Source organism: Saccostrea echinata, unplaced genomic scaffold (assembly GCF_033153115.1).
Source record: "Saccostrea echinata isolate AGI-Se365-2 ecotype Australia unplaced genomic scaffold, CSIRO_AGI_Sech_v1 ptg000028l, whole genome shotgun sequence".
Taxonomy (NCBI): domain Eukaryota; kingdom Metazoa; phylum Mollusca; class Bivalvia; order Ostreida; family Ostreidae; genus Saccostrea; species Saccostrea echinata.
The window spans coordinates 315,369-340,570 of NW_026889777.1; the positions used below are offsets into that span (position 1 = coordinate 315,369).

Below are 25,202 nucleotides of genomic sequence, written 5' to 3' on the forward strand. Positions count from 1 at the left end.
TGCATTGATTACATGCTTGTTTTCATATCATTAATGTCAGTTTAAAAGTTGAATGATTTGAAAGAAGTAGGAACCTGCACCAAAGAAAAAGTCCCTCACGTCATGAACTGTCTTATGGTAACATTTGCCAGATGTCTTGGATTGAATCAACTACAGGACGGCGAACTCATCTTCAAAATTAATACATGTATGTATATTTTCATATAAAATGGTAAAGTTGTACAGTATAAAATTGAATGTAACACTTTTTATTACATGTACCTTTTTTGAAAAAGTCACACGATGTTTACTGAATACATTTATTGCTTGTGCTAAAACTTCATGATCACATTTTATCTATTCAGTCTTCAAATGTTTAGAAACTGCATATCAACTTCCAATTTGCCATTAAATGAAGTGTATATTAGTCACATAGCAAAATAAGTCTCGTTTTCTGTTTTTCAAATAGGGAATCCCCATTATTCTGAAAAAATGCCTCCTTGAAACAGAATAAATTTGATAAACGCATAAAGAGACAGGATTTTTCTTCAAAACTGCCATTTCAGATTTTTGTTTCAAAGAGGCATATTTTTAAAAATCACAAAAAATCGAATAAAAATTGTTATCGATCCGAAATGCTAAATGTGCACATAAAATAGCGCCCAATACTTTACTGTCGGAACTGGTCTAGAGGTAAAGCGTGTGGACGTTATGCAGAGATTCTTTTACCTGAGAATGGGTTCGAATCCTGGAATCTTTGGTATATTATATATATATATATATATATATATATATATATATATATATATATATATATATGTACATTTTTTTTTCTCATGTAATGGAAGTACAATGTAACATCTCCCTTGATAGAGAAAGAGAGAGGTAGAGAATGTCAGAAAATTAATGGGTAATATTTTAAATGCATGCAGTATTAAATTGTTTTCCTTGATATTGTGATCTAAAACTAATAAGACATATATTTAATGTTATTATTTAGTGGCGATGTCTTAAAAATAAAGTACTATCATTTTAAATAATTCATTTTTTCTCATACGCATTTCGTTTCATTATTGTTCTGTTAATTAGTGGCTCAGATTTGACTTGAAACAACTAAAATTGAAATGACTCAATGGAAATTCTTGGATATTGCATCAACAACGTGATTATTGGACACATTTTATATACTGAATTAAAAATATTAACACACACTGTCTAGAGTACATCTTTCAAAATGATGTGCAAGATGCCCTTGCCATTAATTGTGCTTTTTATCGTTCTAACTTTTCTCGTGCAATATGGCGACAGTGACCATAGATGTGAAAAAATGTTTACTCACAGGTCGCCAGTCCATGTTAGGCAAAAACTATGCATGAAATAAAAATGTTAAATGTTTTGTTATAACAAGCTGGACATACCCGTCGTATAAATTAAGTCATCTACGTAGCATTATCTATATTTAGAGATAACTCTTCATGCGTCATGGGTATTTAAATGTCCTTCTCGATATAGGGAATACTCACGAGTTTCTGCAATACCCTCTTTTTAAGTAATAAGTAATTTAAGGTGAAATATCCCTCTGCTTCAATTTTTTTAAATTCCCAACATTGATTTTCATCAACAACAACATTAGGTTCAAATGGAAAATAGTTTGAAGTATGAAGCGTTGCTTACTTTTTCAGAAATGAGTAATATTATGTCTAATCATGATATAAAGACAATTTGGTATGGTGAATAGAAAGATCAATATTTTTTTTATCTCACCATAAAATTAAGAATATGAGGTATATGTATCTATAAAAATAATATTAATTTTACTATCGTACCTATCTAATTCACATTAGAAAACATAATGAGGCTTTGCGTTTTAAATCAGAATATCACATTGTTTTCTGTGCTTGTAAAATAAAAATGCATCAATCTACAAGAGTTATCTTTCCATCTACAGAAGTTATTGTTCTTCAAGTTATTTTTCTTATTGAAAAAATATTAATTATTTGATTATAAAAAGTCTGCATCTGAAGTTTCTGTAACATTTAAAGAATTATATGTCAAGAGATAGAAATATCTCAATTTTTACAGGAACTGAGTATAAATGTTTTAGGTAAAATATTATAAGTGATTGTTGGCAATAGAAAATGGAAATCAATATTTGTAGGATAGTTTAGGTTTGAATGATTTTACTATAATATGGTCCTCGTTAACAGACTCTGGTAAGACAATTCATGGGATTGCATAGAATAATTTCCTGGAAAGTTATCTCTCTTATCAGAGGGATATTACACCTTAAATTAGATTCAAGATTGTATGAATTACACAAAGTGATTGAGCATGCAGATCCAAAATTTTCTGGGGAAAAAAAAAGAAGAAAAATCAGAACATACATGTACACGTACATGTACATGTATACCAGGTTGCCCATTAGCAGGCCCTTAGGAACCGTGAGAGGGACATGGTGGGCTTTCTCCTTTGATATTTACCAGTGTACATGTATATATACTGTCAAATTAGAATTAAAGCAAATTTTCGATGTGCCCTCTGCCCCCCCCCCTCCTTTCCCGTGAAATCCCCAACTGAAATTGCTTTCTATGGACTTGCATGCTTCAGCCCATTTCTGACTGACTCTTATCACCTCTTTCCCCACTTGGGCAGTTCCTATGTTAAACTGCAGTGTCTTGAGTCACCAAAAGTTTGTGATTTCTATTATCAGATTAATAAAAAAAATTAAGGTTAGTTTATTAATTGGCGGATCGGAGGGCTATTTAAAAAGAGGAGAATAAATAGAGTTATGTAATGGAAAATGAAACATTGATTAAAGCTATAGTCTATAATGATAAATAGTAATGATAAGTTGCTTATATGTCGTTACATATAAGAGGCTTACTTCCGAGCAGGCATTACACACGAGCCTTTTCAAAACCATTGTTCCAATAAATAAAGATTTGAAATTTTTGTTTTAGGATATTGGAATAAAAAAACGAAAACCTAAAAAAAATTGGGCAATGACATTTGTTTGGTAACAGAGCTATCTAAAGCCATCGATTTGGTTGCAACATGCGGTTTCGATGTAAATAATTTCTTAGAAACTGCTATACATGCACAGGTATATATCAGTTCGTAATCCGTCTTTGACAGGCTGAATCCAGATAACAAATTTGATTATCTCCTTGAATAAGAGACGATTGTCAATGCGTTTGATCAATGTGAAGGATATTTTTTTCCTTAAACATATACATACACGTATAAAACGTAACAGCGGGACAGGAGAAATTACAGATTGATGCACATGATTTCTTCCTCCGTAGATGACTGCAGTTATGGGATTCATAACATTTACTGTGTGCGATGTGTGATAATTTAATGCGGAAACGGCATATCATTTAACAAAATAACTTAAGAGTAAAGTGTGTCGAAAATAGGAGTACATGGTTTAGACAATTTGGCTGTGCGATATAAACCGCTTTAACTCCATAATTAAGTCATTTGGCTGGATTTTCAACTATGATTCCTCAGGATTGTCTGAAACAAAATACCCAAGGTTTAACTCAAGGTGAGCTTTTTTTCTTTATTTCCTCATTTTTTTTAGGCGCTCCCCATCTCAAATCAATAACAATAATAACAGGTCCGTAGAAAGCGGGGGTGGGAGGGGGACGGTCCCACTTTTTCTTGAATGTTTTTTTTTTCTTTAGATGTTGGTTGCCCCCCACCCGCACCCCCCCCCCATACACACTTTTTGTTGCTGTAAGGTCGAGCACTGGCATAAATTCCAGGATTTTTTTTGGGAAGTGTCCCCTCCCCCCTCCCCCTACATTTTGGTAAGTTTAGTTTTTTTCCCTTTTGAAACCGTTGCTACGGGCCTGGATAACGTACCCCATCTTTTATTTTAAAATCAAGAGGGCCTAAAACTCACCGCCATTTAAGTTCCCTGTCTCTCTCGGACGTGCCTAAAGTTTCAAACTACATGTAAGCTTGATTGAAAGCTTATGTATGATGCATATTTTCACAAATAGTTTACATTCTTTAATGATCAGTTACTTTGTCAAGAAATATGCTTACCTACACACACGTTTAAGTCAAAATCTTACAGCCTCTGGTCAAGATATATAATAAACTGATTTTTTTTTTTTTACTAATTTTGACGGGGGAGTGCCTATGATATAAGTATTTATTTCTCTTTTGAATTTTGCCACAAAGTACTATAGGGAACTGATACAGATTCAGAAATGCACAGCAGAAATACTGGCAACAAGACACTACTTGTATATCCCCAAACCATACATTATATGTATAAAAATACCGGGATAAATTGATCGAAGTGCATCTGGTCTTATAAAAATCAGAGGCTTAAAAATACCACATCTCTGTCTGAACGCGCACGGGACCGTAATTATAATGTATGCAGATACGTGTTACATGTTTTAGCTCCCTGGAGGAAAAAATATAAATTGAATTTAATGTGACAACCAATACCAATTTTTGCTATTCATTAAGGACATGTACTCTTTAATTTCTTTGCGTCTTGTTGGCTTTGAAGAAGTTCATTAGACATGTTCTTATCACCGAACATTTTTTTTTAAATTTTTAACAGGTTAACGAGATAAATGTATGGCTTGACAATTTAAGTCTCTCGGATTCTTCTAAAGGTTTTGCATGTTAAGATACTTTACTGTCTGCAATATTATCTGCAGCAAATTTCAAGAAAAAAGAATACGGTGCATATACATGTGCTTTGTATTCATTGTGTTGATGCTATAATCATAATTTTACAATTGCCGATAAAGAGGGAATTCTATCTATTGCTATTTGTTCCTCTCACCATACAATCAGTTCTCAAACATGTCTTATAATTTCACAATAAAATAAAAGAAAAGGAATTTAGAAAACTCTAGATCCGCCATTATTTCACATAAAATAAATGTCCTGATTGTTTTAAAAAAAAAAAAAATCACTAGTATTTAAGTGAATTCTGATAAATATTGCACGTGTCGCCTGATTCCAAGCCACGAGAAGAACTTTACAAGATTCCCCGAATGATTAATATTTTATGAGCTTTTTCCCATTACCCAAGTAAAATCGGCAAAATAAAGTTATATAACTATACTGATAAATATCTTGCAGCAAGAACTAACACGTTAATATTGATTTTTATCTGTAAAAATTTAAGTTGTTAACAAGTTAGTTTTGTGCGGATAGGAGTTTGCCTTAAAAAATATGAGGTGAATTTTAAAGAGTTCGATTTTATTTAGGATTTCGTTCAAATATCAGGAAAAGATTTGCATTTTTTTTTTCTCAAAAGAAAAATAATGCAAAATGGAAAAAAGTCATATTTTACTTCTCTGCAATGGCTTTCAATGAAAGGTGAAATGGGTATTTTTTTTAATAGAGGGAATGGAATTGAAATAATGTTGATATATGTGTGAAATAACATAATTTTGAAAAGCTTTCATTTTTCACTTAGTTTCATATCAGAAGTAATGTTCTTTAAAATGTGGACTTCGTTATGAAACATAATGCCATAATAGTTTAACGTAAGAAATATAAGGGACGCTATTTTCACAGGACAATGTAACAGGATTAGTTGACCATTGTACAACGAGCCAATCACAAAGTAGGTTAATAATTAATGCTGCAGGTCTAGATCTAAGTTAATCTGCTGAGAATTACGATTTCTTTATGTCAGTTTTCTAATGTCGACGCTATTAATCAAATCTATTATAAATGTTTCCTGTATATTAAATTGAAAATATTGAGGAAGTAGAAAATCGATAAATTGTTTCGGTTAAGCAGCATTTTCCTTGACTTTATTCTTGTTTTATAACTTTTTTAGTCTTGAGGTTTATGGTCCTCTGCTTTCACTGAAAATGGGGGATACTTTTGGTCTGTCTGTCCTTCCGTCCTCTGTCTGGAGTACCTTGGTTTCCGGAAGATGTCTAAAAAGACCTTTTGGCTTTTGCAATGAAATTCCATATCACAACTCCCCATGGCCTTAAAAAGACCTCTATCGATCTTGAGGTCATTAGGTGAAGGGCCAAGGTCAGAAATTCATACAATGCCAAAAAAAAAAAAAGGTTTCCAGATGATAACTTTAGTCTTCCTCGAGCTTTTTCAATGAAATTTAATACCATAACTCTAAATGTCATTGTCAAACATATAACTTTATATTACAATGTCATTCTTTGTAAGCTTCTAAAAACTAATTTAAAAAAACAAACAAACAAACTGACTTTAATGCCAAAAGTGGAAAGTACAAGGTCGACCTTTTTTCTTTCTCCATCTTGATTTCTTTCAGGTCATCCAACCTTTTCTTTTTACTTAAGCAGGGGACACAAATTCCCTGAATAAGCTTTATCACTGTATATTTAGTTTTAGAATGAACATGTTAAACACAGAAAATATCTGGGAAAACACAATTTTTCAAGATATTTAGTCATTTACATAAAATGCATAACTGATAAAATCATAGAAAAATGCCTCCAAGATAGACAGTACTTCAATTAAAACAGAATGTTAATTATTTATAGTCATCAAGATGTCCTTTGATTCTTTTGTGAAGTAAATGAATTTCCCCAGTCGCCACAGAAAACGATTGGAAACCAACATAGCAATTCCAAGGGATTGCCCATTATGTTTTTTGGTCTATTAAAATATAGCGAATGAAGATAGATAATAAATTATTCATAATTCTGAAGAGAATATGATACACATTTTAACACATAAACAGTCTGGTCAAAGCGGTAATCAGTGTATATATTTTATCATTTACTGTTATTTATTGTGTTACGAAGTTAGAAAGGTGACCATGAGAGAGGGAGAGAGAGAGAGATTTGTATTTGACACAGTTCTTGCCCGGGACCATGTATTGTTCTTCATTCGAGAGTTTTTGCACAAATTTTCAAATATTATAGGTACGCTGGAAGATAATACAATAAATCCCTAGAGATGAAATAGTTTATGTTGTAAATTCTTGTGTACATATTCCGCACCATGCCTTAGTTTATGGTAGCAATTTAATTTGTCTAATTTAGAGAAGTGAACTTTTATTGTGACCCCACGTCGTGAGTAGTCCCCCTAAATCCTACTTCCTTTAATTTGGCTGAAGTGACAATGAATGAGGAAGATAAATTATGAAGTTCATTATATGCTTTCTTTTATTAAAAAAAGTTATAATGACGTGCTTCATAAGAAAATCGATGCATCGAGAGTATCTTTAGAAGCCAGCAGTGTTTGTGTCCCCACAGACACTTCATTTCTCTCTTCTTTTTTTTTTCTTTTGCAACACTCTTCGAACCAGGGAAAATACTGTCGTCATGTCGCATTAGGTCATGAAAAATCATACATGTGAATATAGGCAATTGACACTCTGTGTTCTATTTGCACCTGTACAAAATTATTTTTCTTTGCTTTTATTACTAAATACCCAAAACTGTTCTGCAGTTGATGTCAATTTAAATTCAGTATAATAGAGTAAAAAATTAATGCATGAGGCGTCGCTACTGTCTACAAAGTTTTAGAGGGCGAAGTGAGCAAAGCTGTTTTTATCACTCGGTGAAGATAACGAACATCTAAGAAAGTAAATTTACAAACAATACAAATGATACTGTATGAATAGGGCATAAAACATGGACACCTGGAAATTCAAGAGGTAGGATAAGGTGCCTATGAGAAGTAAGCATCCCCTGTCGACCGGTCACAGCTGTCTTCACTAGGCTACAGCCCTATGTATTCATCAGGTAGAGGGGATATTTGTAGTCAAATTCTGTATTTTATAGTCAAATTCTGTAATCAAATTACTAGACTTGAGTAGTTCTGAAACGGAAGGGGACTAAAGGTTTATCAAGTTGTAAATTTTGAATTTAATTGGGGGAGGTAAATGCAAAATTTATAACATGAAGTTGTAAATTTTGCATTTACCTCCCCTAGTAAATTCAAAATTTACATCATGATAGGTTTCATCCTCGTCTGTCCGTCTCTCTGTTCCCTGTCTGTGTCAGTCTGTCCCACTTGGTTGTTCGTACTTTTCACTAAACGCTTGCAGATATTGAGCTGACTTTTGGTAGTTATACATGTATGTACCCTGATAAGTTACAGATCAAGTTTGTATTTCATTCCTCTTCGATGAATTTTTACAAAATTATGATGGCATTTTTTATTTCAATCGGGAACCAGATTTTCCACTTGGTTTTCCACACATTTTTCGCAGTCACTTTCAGTTATCAAGTTGCTTTTTGTTATGTGGTCTACATTGACGAGTTACGGATCAAGTTTGCATTTTGTTCTGCTTCAAGGATTTTTTGTCGGAATTACCGGTATGTCATTTTCAATTTTTAAGGGGAACAAGATTGCCTTGCTTGTAGGGGACTAGTATTGCTTCTTCAATATTATCAGAATGTTGGTTACTTATAAAAACAAAGTCTGGTATAAATCACCTATCCTTAGGTATTAGCCCGCGTGGCGCAGTGTTTAGACCAAAGGTCTCGTTTTGTTCGTTAATTCGAATCCCTCTTCCACTGTAGGACGTGGAGACCATATGAGACGTTTAAAACGAAACACCGTGTAACAGTAGATGATTCTTCATTACTCAATGCCCCCAAGTACCGAGAAGAGGTTTTTACCCCGGCAATAGGTTTGTTTGTTTAACGTCCCTTCGAGAATTGTTCCCTCATAGTCAGACGACACCACTTGCCGGTGGAGGGCTGCAAATTTAGACATGTACTCGGCACTTAACTTAGGCCTTTGAGCATTGGGGGATCTTTTTCATGCCAGTACCTACTGCGACACAGGACCTCTGTTTATAAGGTCTCATCCGAAGAACCTATCTCGACGTCCAGCAATGGGATTCGAACCTGCGACGTAAGGATCAACTCCTTTCTCTGCCACTCTAGCAAACGCTCTTACAACTGCGACACGCGGGCGACCCGGCAATAGGTAGCGTCCTAACATGAGTAAAAGACTAAAACAAACCAGCCAAGTCCTTTATATTTTTAGTCCATTCTATATCCAAAGTCTACATTTTGAACTGCAGTGGAAAATTTACAATTCTGTTTTACAATAATCAATGACTCAATGATAAAAAGCAATTAGGGACTGGTCAAAATTTATCGACACATGGGACCGGTGCAAACTGTTAATTTATTTTAAAATAGTCTAAAGACCCCATTGTATCATGTTTGGTTAAAATAATTGGTCCCATGCTCTTTACCTTTCAAAAAGTTGACGTCCTCTGCTATGTCTACCAGAAACCTTAACTTACTATGACATTTTCAATAACTCAGTTCATTCTGACAATTCTCAAACGTTTTGTCAAACGTTCATAAGACCCAAAGAGCATGCTAGTTTAACACATGTACATATAAAGTTAATTATATGCATCCGTATAAAACACAGAAATAATATATGCAAGTGTTCATTATTTACAACAGGGATGGTCCTATATATATCTTATTATCACTGATCAATAAAGTAAATGGCACACTGCATAGACGTAGGATCAATCATTAAACAAGAATTAATTGTCTTATAATGAAATACATTATGTAGATAACGAACAGTATTCAAGCTCAAAGTCCATTTAGACAATACAAATCTGGAACAGAGAATACTCGGACCTCCATAAATATCAGAGGTGGGATCAGGTGCCGTTGAGGAGTGAGCATCCCCTGCCGATCCGTCACACCCGTCGTGTGCTCCTTGTCATGATCGGGAAAACGGAAAAATCCGTAGACAATTCAGTGTGTAAATAATGGCCTAACAATAAGTATGAAAAAACTTCAGTCAGCATTTGACTTAATGATAGGTTGCATTTGCTGACAATGTCATTGTATCGACCATAAAACTTGCGAAATGATGACTTCAAACGAGACTGTTAACATCCTTGTTTTATCAAATTGTTTGTCAATAGCTTGCCTTGTTTTAAAAATTGTTCATACGTAGAACATGCTCTTGCGTATTGAATCAACTGGGAGAGAAAAACACCATATGCAGGTGATAAGGGTGTATTGCTGCACAAGTAAGGGAAGTTGACGATTGAAAAGTTGAAGTCATCACCTTTATCATAAAACTTTGTTGTTAGGTTACATGTATCATTAAAGTCTTTTTATAGTAAAATATTCAAATATGAAACAGATGCGTCAGACTCTATGGTATCTTTTATTTCAAGCTCACTGGGATATATCGAGTCGACAACTATTCTTAATTGATATCACGTCGTCGATATATCTGTTGACGGTACCCATGGGAATTCCAAAAGATTGTTGAAAGACTTGATCTCCAAAACTACATAGATATTGTCAATCAGAAACTCAAGCATCTTTTTTAATATCAACTTCAGAGTACTTGTGTGTACAATCAGAATGCTTTTTAACAAAATAACTGCATGTATTAAACAAGGACAATCATGTTCCTTATTTTTTTTTAAATCAAAGTACTGAAAGTACTACTACGAGTTGATGGTATTGATTATATAATCTTTAAATGAGTTGAGGTCTCTAGTCCATATATGGAATATATGATATTGTTGAAATTATGTGCATTGATGAAAACTATCACTTTAATTTTTTTTTTTTTTTTTTTGAGAGAGAGAAATAAAATTATATTTTATTTACACCTTTTCCATCATGTATTTTTAACATGTATATTTATTTTTTTTTAATACCTACTGGAATGTATAATAATTTATCACAAATCAAACCTTTAAACATAGAAAACAAATAATACTAAGTTAGTTTTGGGATTTTTCGTAAAATGACAATTTAGCTTGCATTTAAAGTAATTTGTATTTTTACAAAATATTAAAGGATACCATCATTGAAATGGTCACAGAGCACAGACTATCATTATTAAAACTACCGAGAACAGTTTTTGGACACTCGATATCATTTGACAGAAATTTATTATATATCAAGTGACTAGAAATTTCAAATAGAGAAAAATGGCAGAACTGTTGTAAAATCATATTACAGAATTAAAACAACTAAGTAGACAAAAAACAAGAAAAAGCTTTAAACACACATAAACCAAATAATAGGCCAAACCTACAATAGTATTACAAGTAGAGAATTATTATTATTTACAAATAGCGCAGATTGAATTATTTCATTCACATGCTCATTAAATATTTTCACTGCTTTCTTCAATTTACAAACAATTTAAAATTTTCAATGCACATCAATATGTTTCAATTCTCGTGATTAAGCCAGTCTTAACATTGATATCTTTTACTTTCATTTATATGTATATTACATAATTCAATTTTCTTGATTTAGTCACTATTGAAATTCAACTCCTTGTCTTTCAAAATTTACATGCACATTTGATATTTCAATTCTCCTGATTTAGCCACTCTTAAAATTCAACCCCCTGTCTTTTATGATCATTGATATGCACAATAAATATTTTAGTTCTCTTGATAAGCCTACTCTTGAAATTGAACTTCCTGACATTTAACTGAAATGGGCATTTTATATGTCATTTCGTTTGGTTTAGTCACTTTTGAAATATATCTACTTGACTTTAATTAATATGCACATTTTATATATCATTTCTCTCGGTTTAGCCTTTTTTAAAATTCAACTACTTGACTTTCATTGATACAAGTATGCATGTTAAAAATTTCAATTCTTTCGGCTTTTCGACTGAAGACTTTAAATTTACCACAATGGCATGCTATTGACTATTTACATGATCTATAAACTCATGAATTAATTTGATTTCTTGATCTCTTCACATATATAAATATGCATTTCACATTTAATTTATCAATAATTCCCCTCTTTTTTTATTTATTGCCTTCAGTACTACTAATTCACTTTATAACATGGTCAGCATCTGATAGCAAAACACAGCTGGACATATTAAAGGAAACCACTTTCCAGTGTAGTGCCGACAATTAACGAGATAAGAATCACAGGCGTGTTAAGTGACCATTGCTGTATTTAAAGCTTGCTGTGAAACAGATCTAGAATGTGGAAGACAGTGTTTTTAACAGGGAAAAAGAAATTGGAGCACAAAGTTGTCTGCTGCTGAAAAAATCTAACCCTTGAAGCAATCGAAATCTTTTATTGTTTGCACAAGAAATAAGAACTTTAATTTCAAAATTGTTTTTACTGGCGCAGCTCATTTCTTCCGTTTGAGATAAGTAGTTGATTTACATCGACCTTCTGTACTGCAAACTTCTCGCTTTGTTTACAAACATAGACAGTGTTCTCTGTGTTGAACGATTCATCACTAACGCGGGAAAACTGCTCTGTTCATTAGCATAACAGCGCAAGAATTAGTTTATTTATATACCTCTAGCACGTCAATCTTTTAAAAATAACCTAGTTTGTACAATGTTCAACTTTGTGAATTTTCTTTTAAAATCTGTTTTCAAAATACTTCTTATTATATAAAACATTTATTGATTTATAAATCAAAATTTTGATTGCACGACATGTCACTTTTGTTGACCGCATGTCCCTAACACTATTTTCTTTTGCGGATGGACACAAATTCCAATAAAATTAATAATAAATATTCATGTTTATAAACACTTCAAAGCATATCAGGAAACATATTCTTGTTCTGTAGATTATGAAAATTGTAAATAAACCAATATTATACAAGAATCCGTACGCAAAATACTCAGATGAAAGTGTGATTAGTCTCGATACATTGGGGAATCCCTTACAAGTCACATAACATGAGTTGATACCATCAACTCGTAAAAATGAAGTGGGTGCAGTATACAGGCATCTGCAACAAAAAATGTCAGGAATAGTTTTAGGCTTATATACATGCACTGTTAATATTAATAGATAAAATCCAAGTTTCTGTAGAATAGGGTGAGAGTAGGGATCAAGGTACATGTAACTCATTGTCTACATTCATTATAGTTCAATCTATTAATCAATTATCAATTGAAAGAAAACGTCTTCTTGAAGTTTTGAATACTTTTTTCTTTAATAAACCTTTATTTGATTGAAAAAGTTGTCCCATGCTTATAAACTGGGGAAAAAAATTGCAGCCCCATAATGTATTGCTTGAAGACAAGAAAAAAGTCCTTGTTCCCATGCATTTTGCACTGGTCCTACGCCTCAGTAAATTTTGACTGATCCTTTAGAGTGACCTCTGAACTCGTATTCATCATTTCACACCAACCTCTATCATGTATAATTACATGTATATACTAGTCTTCTGATAGTATAATTGTTCATCATTACTCACACCAAAGAAGCACAATGAATTTTAATCCATTTTCATGTATCTTCAATCAATTTTATCACAGGCATGTGCACTGTAGAAAAGTACTCTCAGGTTCGGTGTATGTGTGTGTGGAAGGGGGGGGGGTATGATCGATGTCAAGATGGTATCTTCATTAATAGTTGTGATTTTCAGAGTAAAAAAAAAAAAGTTGCACACTAAGTACATATATAGACTTTCTGTTATGGTGATAATGCGGATTTTCTTGGCTTGTAATACTTACTAGATTAATGATACCCGGATAATGTTTATAGAAATATGATTTCATGCTGATCTAAGTTATGTTACTCAATGTCAAAGATATTTAAGTAGCCTATAGATACTATGTATAGCAGAAACAAAATTACAGACAAATTACCATACAGTACGTGGACGCTGAGTTACGTCATTTAGTGTGAATGTTCCCTGAATAACATGCCATTTTAATCATACATTTCCGTTTTTAATCTCAAAATAATGGTGTGCATTAAAGTTCAATGTTATATGTGGTCTTTCATGGCGTTTTCCAATAAGGATGTCACTTAAATGTTTATAAAACAGTGATTGATCCTTTTATGGGAAAGCTCCTGATTTAAGCTGATTTCTTGTATAACGTGAGCACGATTATACAGCGACTTTGATTGATAAATGAGAATGAGTTCCGTTCAGAAAACGAAAAACTCTCGTACTTAATTTGGAAGTAACGGACAACATATTTTCGAATAAAATTTTTACGTCTTTCAATCGGAGACCAAATATCTCGAGCATTATTAGTTTTCGTTTTGTTGAACCGGAAGGGACAAGATCAATGAGTGGAAATCATGGCCTCGTTAGATTAGTTATCATTCAATATATAAAGAAGAGTGACTTAAAACTTCTTTCACTGTTGTCAATGAAATCTTGAGAGATATCCTATCACAATGGAGATTTTGCTTCGAATTCATTAGGCGTGAATATATGGATTCCCATTTCCGGTGCAAAGACCTACTCTCAGCGAGCTTATATTGATTCTTTAAAAAAAATATTATTTTTATGATCAGACTTGGCTACCATCTGTTGTATCGTAATATAATGACATTGTACAATCATCTTATGAGCGGTTAACCGTAAAGTGACGTAAAACTATATATACATTGCATCGAAAGTGAAAAGTCAACATACTGAATATCGATAATTTTTGTATATCTGTAATTGATATGTTATTCACTGTTGATCGTCGACCTTATTGTTTTACCAGTACGGAAATAAGCAGAACTGTTAACCGTTGGATAGGGTATGTCACAAAATCCTATAAAAATGCAAAACCTCGCGAGACCTTCCATCATTTGCATATTTTTAATTATCAGCACTCCAGTAATTATTGATGATGTGAACTGTCAAGGAGTAAGACCTCGCCAGTTTCTTACAGAATCCCCGAGATTTTCACAGAATCAGAATAGTTCAGAGCTTCACCGTAACGCAATCAAGACAGATCAAAGTGCGGCAATTAACGCTGATATCCCTCCGCTGCGGTTTCCTAAATTTACACACACCCGTGCGTATGACAGCGTGAACCCTGCCGAGAATGACAGCAGGATGTTTAACCTAACTGAGCATCAATTTCTGTGTTTTAATGTGACCAGAGCTCCAAGAGGTAGGCATTTTGGTAGTTTATTGATTATTTACAAAGATTGAAATTTACACAAAAATGTTTTACTCTTAGCATTTGCATGATATTTTTTAAGAAAACATTTTTCGTTGTAGCTCGTTAAATGAAGATAGAGGGAAAAGGGTCGTTAAATTAAATAAGTACTTTCAAAATTTCTTTGGATAGATAATGTTTTATCTATGAAATCAAACACAAAAATTTATGAAATAAGCTCGGGAACACAAGTAAATTTGTATCTTACAAACGATATTATAGCGTTCACAAAAATACACGGTTTTTTCGTAACTCTTTAGATATATATTAAGCAAAACAAGATGGTTACCTGAAAATTTTAAAGGAACACATTATAAAAGTTTCTTGGTAATGTCAAGTGTAATAGACAACCCAGCATTTTGTGACGTAATATAGTTAATTAAGCTTCCGGTCATGTTTATCTCAAATCTCAGTTTAATTTAGGGATGTTATTGTGAAATTTCTTTTGAAGCCTTCACTTTTATTGTGAAAATTAATTTTGAAACACTTTAGAATATTTAAAAGAATGGTACATGTACATTTAATTTTATAAATAATATACACGAAAGTTTTATTACTTTGAAAGTACGAAATATACATTCGAACTTATTTCTGTAATATGTGTGGCTCACAGAAAATCTAAGAATTATTGACCCGTTTTAATCAAACTCATTTCCAGTTTAAAGATATATTTTAACATCAAAATTATAATTACAGAATTACATGTACACGGTATTGTATTTGCGAATATGATTATTGATTATATGTCGGCGACGGACATCGGGTTCTTGATTTGAAATTCTTTGTAATTGACGTTTATTAATTGGGTTTCTTTGGTTAATTCCATTCACAGTAACCTTAATGGAGTACCCGATTGAAGGAAAGTCTTAAAAAATCATAAGATTACAGTAGGTGATTAATGTTAATTATTTACATAACAGCGGTAAGTCACCAATTTTTAAAGTCTATCTGAGGTCTTACTGTATAGACAAAAGACATTTTCATTTATTCATAACTTGGCTGTTTCTTATTAATCCGATTACAGGATTTGTGAATAATCGAGACGTTTTCAAGATTTTCTGCACAATGAATTCCTTTCCATTTTTTTTCCCAATTGAAGTTAAATAAGTCACACATTTTATCAGGTTTTTATTCATAAACCATTTAAAAGTTAGCTTGCCTTTGATAAAAATGACAATCAAAACGCAATTAGGGCAAAGTAAATGTACCGTGATCAAGAACATTGATATATGTAAAAAAGAGAAATAATAAAAATAAATTTCTTTTAAATACGCATCAGCGTAAAAAAGTCCTTATTCACCATAAATGTGTGTTAGATGTCAGAAAATGTACATGAGGGGATTATTTTGTATCATTCTGAGCTATATTCTTGTTTCAAGGGTGCTTTAGGTACATTAAACAAAGTAATTGAAAATGGATCTTTTCACCCTTGAATAAAATGTAGATATTCAACATCTTAAAGATTAAATCTTCACCTTTCATCTGTGTGCTAAATGCATCCATGATATATATCTTTGATGCACTTCAAATAAATCTCCATGGACTTCAATTGTTTTATTGATGACGTACGAGGGGTTATCAAAAACTTCGTGGACTAGCGCCATAAGATTAAAACCGATTTAGGTACATCAATGAATTTTAAAACATTTAGTTAGGATCGTCTTTTCTATCCATAGAATAAACCATGAATCATAAGTTTTATTTTTTTAAATAAATGTTTAATGTTTTTGTAAGCAATGGTATGTCCAGGCGGCGCAACCTTAAATATGACGGTTTTTCTTCCTGAGTGTAACTGAGAAAAACTCTTTTAATATGAGCATTTGTCATAAAAAAATCCCGTTATTTCAGGCATATGGTACGACACAATTGTTCTGTAAAATTTGCAATTTTTACCCCATTCTGTACGTTCTATGAAATTCTATTGTAAATTTTATATGGAGTGTTCAAAAAATTAAGGCTTGAAAATGACATCAAAAAGGGGGAGGGGTTTCTTCTTCCAGCATTCTATAAAGTTTCGAACCTGGAAAAACTGGTATAGACCTAAGGAATATTAAAACGGGCAAAAGAGAAATAAAATGCATCCAGAGTATTTGTTTTTAAATGCCCAAAAAGATTCAGAGAGATGATAGATGCATTGTTAATGTCGATTTGTAGTCAGGGTGTCAAAAGTCAGTCACGTCAAAAAGTGACTTTGATCATGTGTGGTAGAATTTGAACTCCAACAAGCTAAGTATTCTGGCATAATCAAGTGAGAATCTTTCCCTTTGTATAGATTCATTTACAATATTATATGCATTGAAAGTAGCTGTTCATGACATGATAAAGTCATATAAACAAGATGGGCTTTAGTCCTTACTTAACTCCAGGTAATCTCATCAAGATAAGTGTATGAGGTAGAGAGAGCGGACAATGAGAAACAATGACGTTGTCGGACGTCAAGAAACTAAACGGCGACAGCGCCGGGTGATCATATAATGTCTTTTTTATTTTAGAATAATTTGGAAGATTATCAACGTATCGAGCTAAAATTTTCAACATTTCTTAAACTTTTGTTGTTTTATGTTTCTTATACATTTTGTAAGCACAGACTACATAGTATTAATTTTATCGCATCAGTCCACGAACTTCTTGATAACCCCTCGTATATGCAGTAGAAATAAAAACCGCCACGATAAAAACGGAAATGGCGAAAAAAGCATGAATTCTTGCGATTAATCTCGGGGTATATGTCTAATCGTTTTCCCACCCAGACTTATTGCAAAACTCACTGAAATAAAGATATGATGTAATAAAAATTTAAATTTTGATTTACACTTACCTTAACAAAAATAATGTAGTTTACAATAATTAACTATGGTACCATAGTTTTTATGATAGTTTAATTTGAAATTCAAATTTCTTTATTTTCTCCAATTCTTGCATGCAAGTTTTAGATATTAAAATGAATTTGCCTACTAGAATTCACATATTATTTCACGAGATGAAAATGAAGTTCGTAGTTTGACGAAGACAAAAAGATTATTTAGCGGATAATTAAATAACAATCGTTTAGATTTACTTATATATATATATATATATATATATATATATATATATATATATATATATATATATATATATATATATATATATATATATATATATATATATATATATATATATATATTAAAGGTATAGATTTATTTCACCTGAAAGAATTTGTAAGTACACTGAACACTGGTATGTAGCTATGATCTCCAAAAATAAACTTCTTCAAGTAGGATAAATCTTAGGTGGAAAATGTCCTGACACTTCAACAAATTGCCTCATGACCTATATGGACCAATTTGTACATATTTTTTTTCAGTTACAGTCGATTGTCAATTTGAGGTTTTCTACATACGTAAAAACAGGGTCCTTGGAGACTTTTTCTACATCATATACACAAGTATATCCACTGCTTCTAAATAGGCAAAACTCTAGTATTTCTATTGTCGTGATTGGTTTGGAACATATGGAAAAGCAAACGTCACTTTTACATGCCATTCTGAAATCGGGAAAATGGCTACAGCATTAGCCACTCTGAGAATGTCAATTACCGAAGTAACAATCAAAATGGACAAATACTCCGAAGAGACAGATTTTGTAAATGTGACAGCCATCGAGTTAAGCAATATATGTACACTTCAAAATGTTATGTCTATACTTAAAGACAAAATGAATCGTATGTTCATAAAATTCGGCATCTTTTTTGCATTAGTTATTCTTTTCTAAATATTAAATCTTTGTCGTCAATCAAATTATATACAGCTAAATCAAATGCAGAAAAGTAATGAAAACGGGGGACGAAAGCTTGATAAAATTTTAAAGTTTTTCACGTTGATAATTAACACAGATATAGGCCATGCCAGGCATGGATATCTCCACAAATAATTAAAACTTGTGAACACTGACTACAGATGATATATTTTTTTCCGATTTTAATATGTTGTATTTATTGTTCATGGTAATTGTCATGGTGTGAAAATTGAAGTTTTACGAAAAGAAATATCACATCTTGATGAATTTAATAATGCATCTATAAAAATATACAACTATTCCTATTTATAACTTAGTACATGTATATGAAACTATTTTATGAAGTTAATATTCAATTACAGCACATCTGTTACTCTGTTGCTCGCTCTACTGGAAAAATATACAAACGCACATCTTTAATATCTATTTCGACACCTGAACAGGCGACTCAGGTCGATCGAAAAATGCATTTTTGACATAAAAGTAGAGTGTCTTTTAAGAATGAACTGGGTGGGGAATGAATTTTAACATTAAAACTTTGTTTTTACGTTCTTACTGCAATGCATTTAAATGCCTACACACATGAAGCTAAGATCCTCTAAGAAATGATTGAAAAAATACCATTAGCAATAATCAATAGTTTAGTGCATTCATCATTCCATCTTATATGAAAGTATAACTCTTTTCAGGGACTTTTATTTCGAAGCACGATCTTGTTTGCTGTTGATTGCTCTCAAAAATCAAAGTGCTTATGATCTGAAATTTCATACAGTACAAATAATGATGCGATAAATTGGGCAATATGCTTTCCTATCTCTGAAGTATGGTGGTATATTTCTGCCATCACGCGTCAGATCTTTATGTCGACTTGTCAGATAATTATGTTGACTTGTCACTTATTCACATGTATAAAAATTGAACATAAAACGCGTCCATGCCCAGTCTGTGCCATCCAGTTGACATGTTTTTCTGACACGTCAACATAATCATCTGACAAGTCGCTTAGAGATCTTACAAATCAACAGTACCTTCTGACAAGTCGATATAACTTTCTAGGAAGTCTTCAAATTTATCTGACATGTTGATACATGTATGACATCTGACGAGACTTTATAGATAATTTGTCGATTTGTCAAATAATTATGTCAACTTGTAACAAATATATTGACTTGTAAGAAAATTATGTTGACTTGTCAGATATTGCGATGACAAGTACTTGTCAGTTAGTTGCATCAACACGCTTTAAGAACAAGAAACTGTCAGTGTGTTCCTAGTCTAAATGGATATTATCTGACAAGTCGACATACAGATCTGAGAAATCTACATAAACATCTGACATAATATTCTTACATATGATTGCATATGACGACATGTTATGTGAGCATGTTTAGAGTAGAAATCATGGATTAAAATTCTGATAGAATATTTAAGAATTATTTATGTACCGTTGATGGTGTAGATTTATTTCATTTAATGCACGAAAGAAAAAATTATCTTCAAGCACTGAACCTTTTGAGAAATACGTTATGCAATGCAATATGTAGCGATTTTCATCCAATAACCTGGGAATACGTATCAAACTTAGTTTGTCAATATGTCAAATTTTATTTCTTTATTACTTTCTTTTATTTCATTTTTTTTTTTTGGGGGGGGGGTCAAAAATTAAAATATGACCCCTGTACCTAATTAACCAAAACCTCGTTTTTGTTACTCTCTCAGTCGCTTCTACATTTAACATTCTCCTCCGTGGGTATTAATTTGATTTTACTTTGTTTAGGAGGAAAAGATGTTGTTTGACGTAATCGTGATTATGGTGACATGAGTTACCATGACGATAGAGCATTTGCTCATTAAAAGATTATTACAGGAATATTTGAATCTTTTTACTTACCATAGCAAATTTTATTATAAATATTTAAGGGTCCCATACCCTAGAGAGTTCTACTTTCAGTTTACTGAGTTTGGATCAAACGTGCTTCATAACAGAGCAGAGGTTTTAAAGTGACTAAATTTTATCTTTCAATACATACTCGTGGAATTAAAAAGAGTTTTCTTAAGTTCTTACAGTCAAAACAAATAAATATCCATTTTGTTTCAGAATATGATGTGTTGATATGTTCTAAGTAAACAAGAGTTAATTACCTTTTTTACGTCACAAGCAACATCATGTTGCGCACTTTTTTAAAACGGTTTTCTCAATATTTCAGCATAACTAAATTAGTTTTAAAATTTCAGATGTTATTGTAGTGTACAAAATGCCTTCCTTTAACTTTAAAATATAAATTATACTCTTAAATTACACTAATCAAAAGGAAATAATGGTTCGAAATTTTAGGGCTATACACCCCCTCAGTAATAGGGCGAGAGATTGGTGATCTCCCCCTCAGGACGATACAGCCCTTACTCCTAGCAGCTCTCTCAGCAAGTCCTAAACACATGTATCATGGCTGATACACTACTAGGTATACGATGTATCATAATATCGCGTCTTCGCGCCATGTAGCAACCGCTAATGATACCACGCCGCTTAATGATAAAAATATCATTCAAAGTTGCAATTGCAACGCTTATTGCCGTAAATTACTGCTTTAATAGTTGACACTCTCAACTGCTAATGCTAAATCGCCGCTTAATGAAAGAATTATATCGCTAGGCGGTTGAGAATGTCAACTATTATTGAATTAATTTATGACATTAAGCGTTGCATTGCAACGCTTAATGATATATCTATCATTAAGCGGCGTTTTATCATTAATGGTTGCTACAGCGCCATCGACCCAATCCCTGACGGTGACATAGTTAACCACGTGGCCATATTAAGATTCAATGATTTAATAACAACTTTCGTGTACGTAAGAACAGGGAAACATATTTATCATGACTGATTTCTTATTTCCTTGTTATTCTAAGAATACTTCATATTGATTCTTAGTCTCCTTACGCCTTGGAGAAAAGGTTGACGCGTCTAGACTTGCTTGAGGAAGCAGAAACTGCTCATAATTCATCACTTCTTTTTTCCAAGACGGTGTTGTCAGCAATATTCCATTTTGATATCTGTAGAATCATTGCAAGTACAAAGCACAAAGTTTATTCCACAGAAGTGTCGTTTTTTTTTAATTTGTTAAATATATTTTCCATGGAACTATTTGCTCAAAAATACGTGACGATATCAGTTTTCATACGCTGAATATATCAAAACAATATTACTTCATGAAAATAATCAGTTATACTCTTAACATATTAAAGACTGTTAATTTAAATGGGAAATCTCCACGAAAATATATCTAATAAGAAAAATAAAACACTTTTTTTCAAAATCAATATCAGTGAAAATATTGATCCGTTTTTCGTTACCTTTCCGAAGCGCTGATTGCTTCCACCTAATCTGTCTCTTTTTGACTTTTTTTCCTTCTTTATATTAATTAGAAAACCGTCTCTTGTCCTTTATTGACGGGTTATTTCACCACATACGCATGACCAGGCATTACGTTTTCAGAAAGAACATGGAAAGAAAATCTTAGGTATCTTTTACAATGATGCAATACTTAGCTTTCTGCTTCTATAAAGGCTCTCTGATTATATTTACAGTTTTCTCATACGGCCCAGTATATAACTTTTATTTAATGTTTAATATCCCGAGTAAAGTTATTTTGTTTTCTCAACATTTAAAAAGATAATAAACCATTTAATTGCTTATTCATTTGCTTTTTACTTCACATTTTCGTTTTTTTTTTCCCATTGACTGAAAGACACAAAGATTTCAAATAAAGATACCTTTTCTTTTATCTCTCTGTGGATCAGTTTGATTTTAATTCTGATTGAAGTTTCCTCAAGGTACATGTAGTCCGTTCCTCAGATTCTAGAAACCTTCAGTTAAGTTATTGAAATAATTGCTCACAAAAATGTCACCGGGTTCACAAATTAATGAGTACTTCCCCTTTTCCTTAAAAAATCACCATTAGAGTTAATCATATTAAATGGGGAAAGGTATCTAATTTCAAATATAATTTCAAGAATTAAATAAAAAAAAACTGTTTAATAAGATATGCATTTTCTAATCGAAAGTTGATCAACAGGTTTAGGATAAAATATTAGGTATCAAGGAATTAAGAAAAAAATTTGCATGTTTTCATACTTATGTCGCATTTTAGTTCTTCTATCAACGTTGTTTGACAGAAAAATATATCGTGTAAAAAGATTTTGATATCCTTCCCATACAGATATCGCCGATCACTTCCAATTCCATTTCATGCTTAAAATCATTGGACTTTGAGGCAAAATAAAAGGAAATTCGATTTTCTAAAAATGTCATTTTTTTTTTTTTTTTTTTTTTTTTACTTTTATGGAATGCAAAGATCTACTTCTGACAAGACCGTTTCTACGACTTCAAAGAACCTTAAATATTATTAATAAAATGCATAAAATGAGAATGATTGCACAAAAAATTCAACTCAACCTTTATTTTGAGAATTCAATCATTGTTTCTGACTGGGGACATCCCTGACGTTTAACTTTTCAAAGGGTACTTTTCTGAATTTCGAAAAGTTTAATGTTTTCTCCTCCAGTAACAAATAGACGTGTCCAGAGGCAACAACTATGATTAATTGATAACACCTTGATTTTTCATGCGGATATATTAATTTGAAAATAGTTCAGTATAGAAAGATATCGCAATAACTAAAGGGTGGACTATTGAAGTTAGTGCTAGCAATAACTGATAGCATGTATATGTACCGTTATACTCACTCAATAGACATAACGAAACTTTGCAGAATGAAGCAAAATAATAAACATCCTTTTCATTTTTAACTGTTGAATGCAAAGCAATTCAAATATGTATTTTGCTTCTAAAATAATTTTTGAAAAAAAATTCTTTAAAGGTCTTAACAGTGATTTAAATTGTGGGCAGCTGTACGCAGAGCCCATATTTATGCTTCTATTTTTTGCAGATCCATCAAGGTAGCAACTGATGTCTGACTCCCGTATTGCAAAAAGCAGTTGTGTCAAATATGTCCCATGAGTTATTGGGCCCTTTCTTTTCTGCGAGGGCACCCGAGTCTATGTATAATGCATCGTATCCTCATTTGATAACCTCGAACATTTTGCATTTTTTTTTTTTTACAAATTCTTTGAAACGAAAGATGCACATGTTTTAATAAATAATAAACAACATAGCCCGGTTCTTAATACTGAAAGATTTACATGACTGTATACATGTAGATGCTTAAACTAGGTTGATCCGCCTTTTCTTTATCCTTCAAACCGTCACGGTAGCTCAGTCCGTAGATCGGAAGGTCGTGTGTTCGATCACAGCCACGACTGCATTAAGTCGATAAAAAATAGGTAGCAACTGTTCCTTCGCCAAGCGCTCAGTACTTTGAAGTGTAAGTTGCGGGTAATTCGGATGAGACCTTAAAAACCGAGGCCCCGTGTCACGGTAGGCGTTTGCACGATAAAGAACCCTCACTGCTCAATGGCACTGAGTGCCAAGTAAAGGTCTAAATTTGAAACCCTTCACCGGTATATGGTGACGTCTCTATATGAGTGAAAAATTCTCGAATGGGACGTAAAACAACATACAATCAATCAATCTTTATCCTTCATTGTATGTAAACTGCATAGGTTTTAGTAATGTAATTTTGTGCAGATAATTTCGACTAAATCATCAATGTTCATGGGGGACCAATGTTCGTGGATTTCAGGAGTCACCCGTATCCACGAATTTACATCATCAAAATGCCAACATATTTATTCATTGAATCTTTGTATAATACGAGTTACCCACGAAAATCCTTATAAACCAATAAAATTTTGTTTGCCCACGAACAAATTAAAATGATTAAACAATAATAATCACAAAGCACCTCTCTCTCTCTCTCTCTCTCTCTCTCTCTGATTTCTCTATCACTCATCTTTTTAGACCAAAAATATTTTCTTATGTTTAAAAGGAAAGTTTCTTAGGGTTTATAGACCTAGTCAGCAATCGGCTCTTTAGCACCACAAGGTTTAGCATTTCATCATAAAGTATTTTTTATGGAGCTCTTTCTATTTTTTTTTCTGTTGTTAGCAATTTTTCCCTCATTAGGAGTATATTGATGTCATTTTGCCTAGAGCCTTAGAACTCAGATCTCCTTTGAAAGGCAGTTTCTTTTCCTTCAAAACTAGGAATACGTACAGCGTCTCAGCCTATTTCTTATCATTTTTTATCTTTTTATAATTTAAGTGTGGTTCAATAAATCACATAGATCTGCTTTCTACATGTATTTTTTCTTCAACCATAAGAGAGTTCGATGAGCATACCATATAATCGATTAGATTGCATGACTAATGTGAAAAATTTCTTGATGAAAAAAAAGACTGGTAAAAATGAACTGGTCACATTTAAGGGTTTACCCTAACAAGTCATAACTGCTTTTAAAAATGTGATACTTATTCACTTAAATAAAATTACAAAGACAAAACGTAATTCATTTATTTATGCAGGTACAGACACATCAAAAATAGATCTATTTTCAAAAAGCCATTGACTTCGTGAGATAAGTAGAAGATT

General features: G+C 32.4%; 1 protein-coding gene across 2 annotated transcripts in view; it reads left to right on the forward strand.

Moving 5' to 3' along the window:
- The first annotated feature begins 3,255 nt into the window (after positions 1 to 3,255).
- Positions 3,256 to 25,202, forward strand: part of LOC133193601 (corticotropin-releasing factor receptor 1-like) — a 74,494-nt gene continuing 52,547 nt past the window's right edge. The window contains exon 1 of one of the 2 annotated variants that reach the window (XM_061329563.1): positions 3,256 to 3,529. In XM_061329563.1, the coding sequence (XP_061185547.1) occupies positions 3,481 to 3,529 (49 nt within the window). In that variant the 5' untranslated portion in view covers positions 3,256 to 3,480. Of the gene's footprint in view, positions 3,530 to 14,373; positions 14,828 to 25,202 lie in introns of those variants that run through there. The other variant, XM_061329562.1, reaches the window with a different exon arrangement.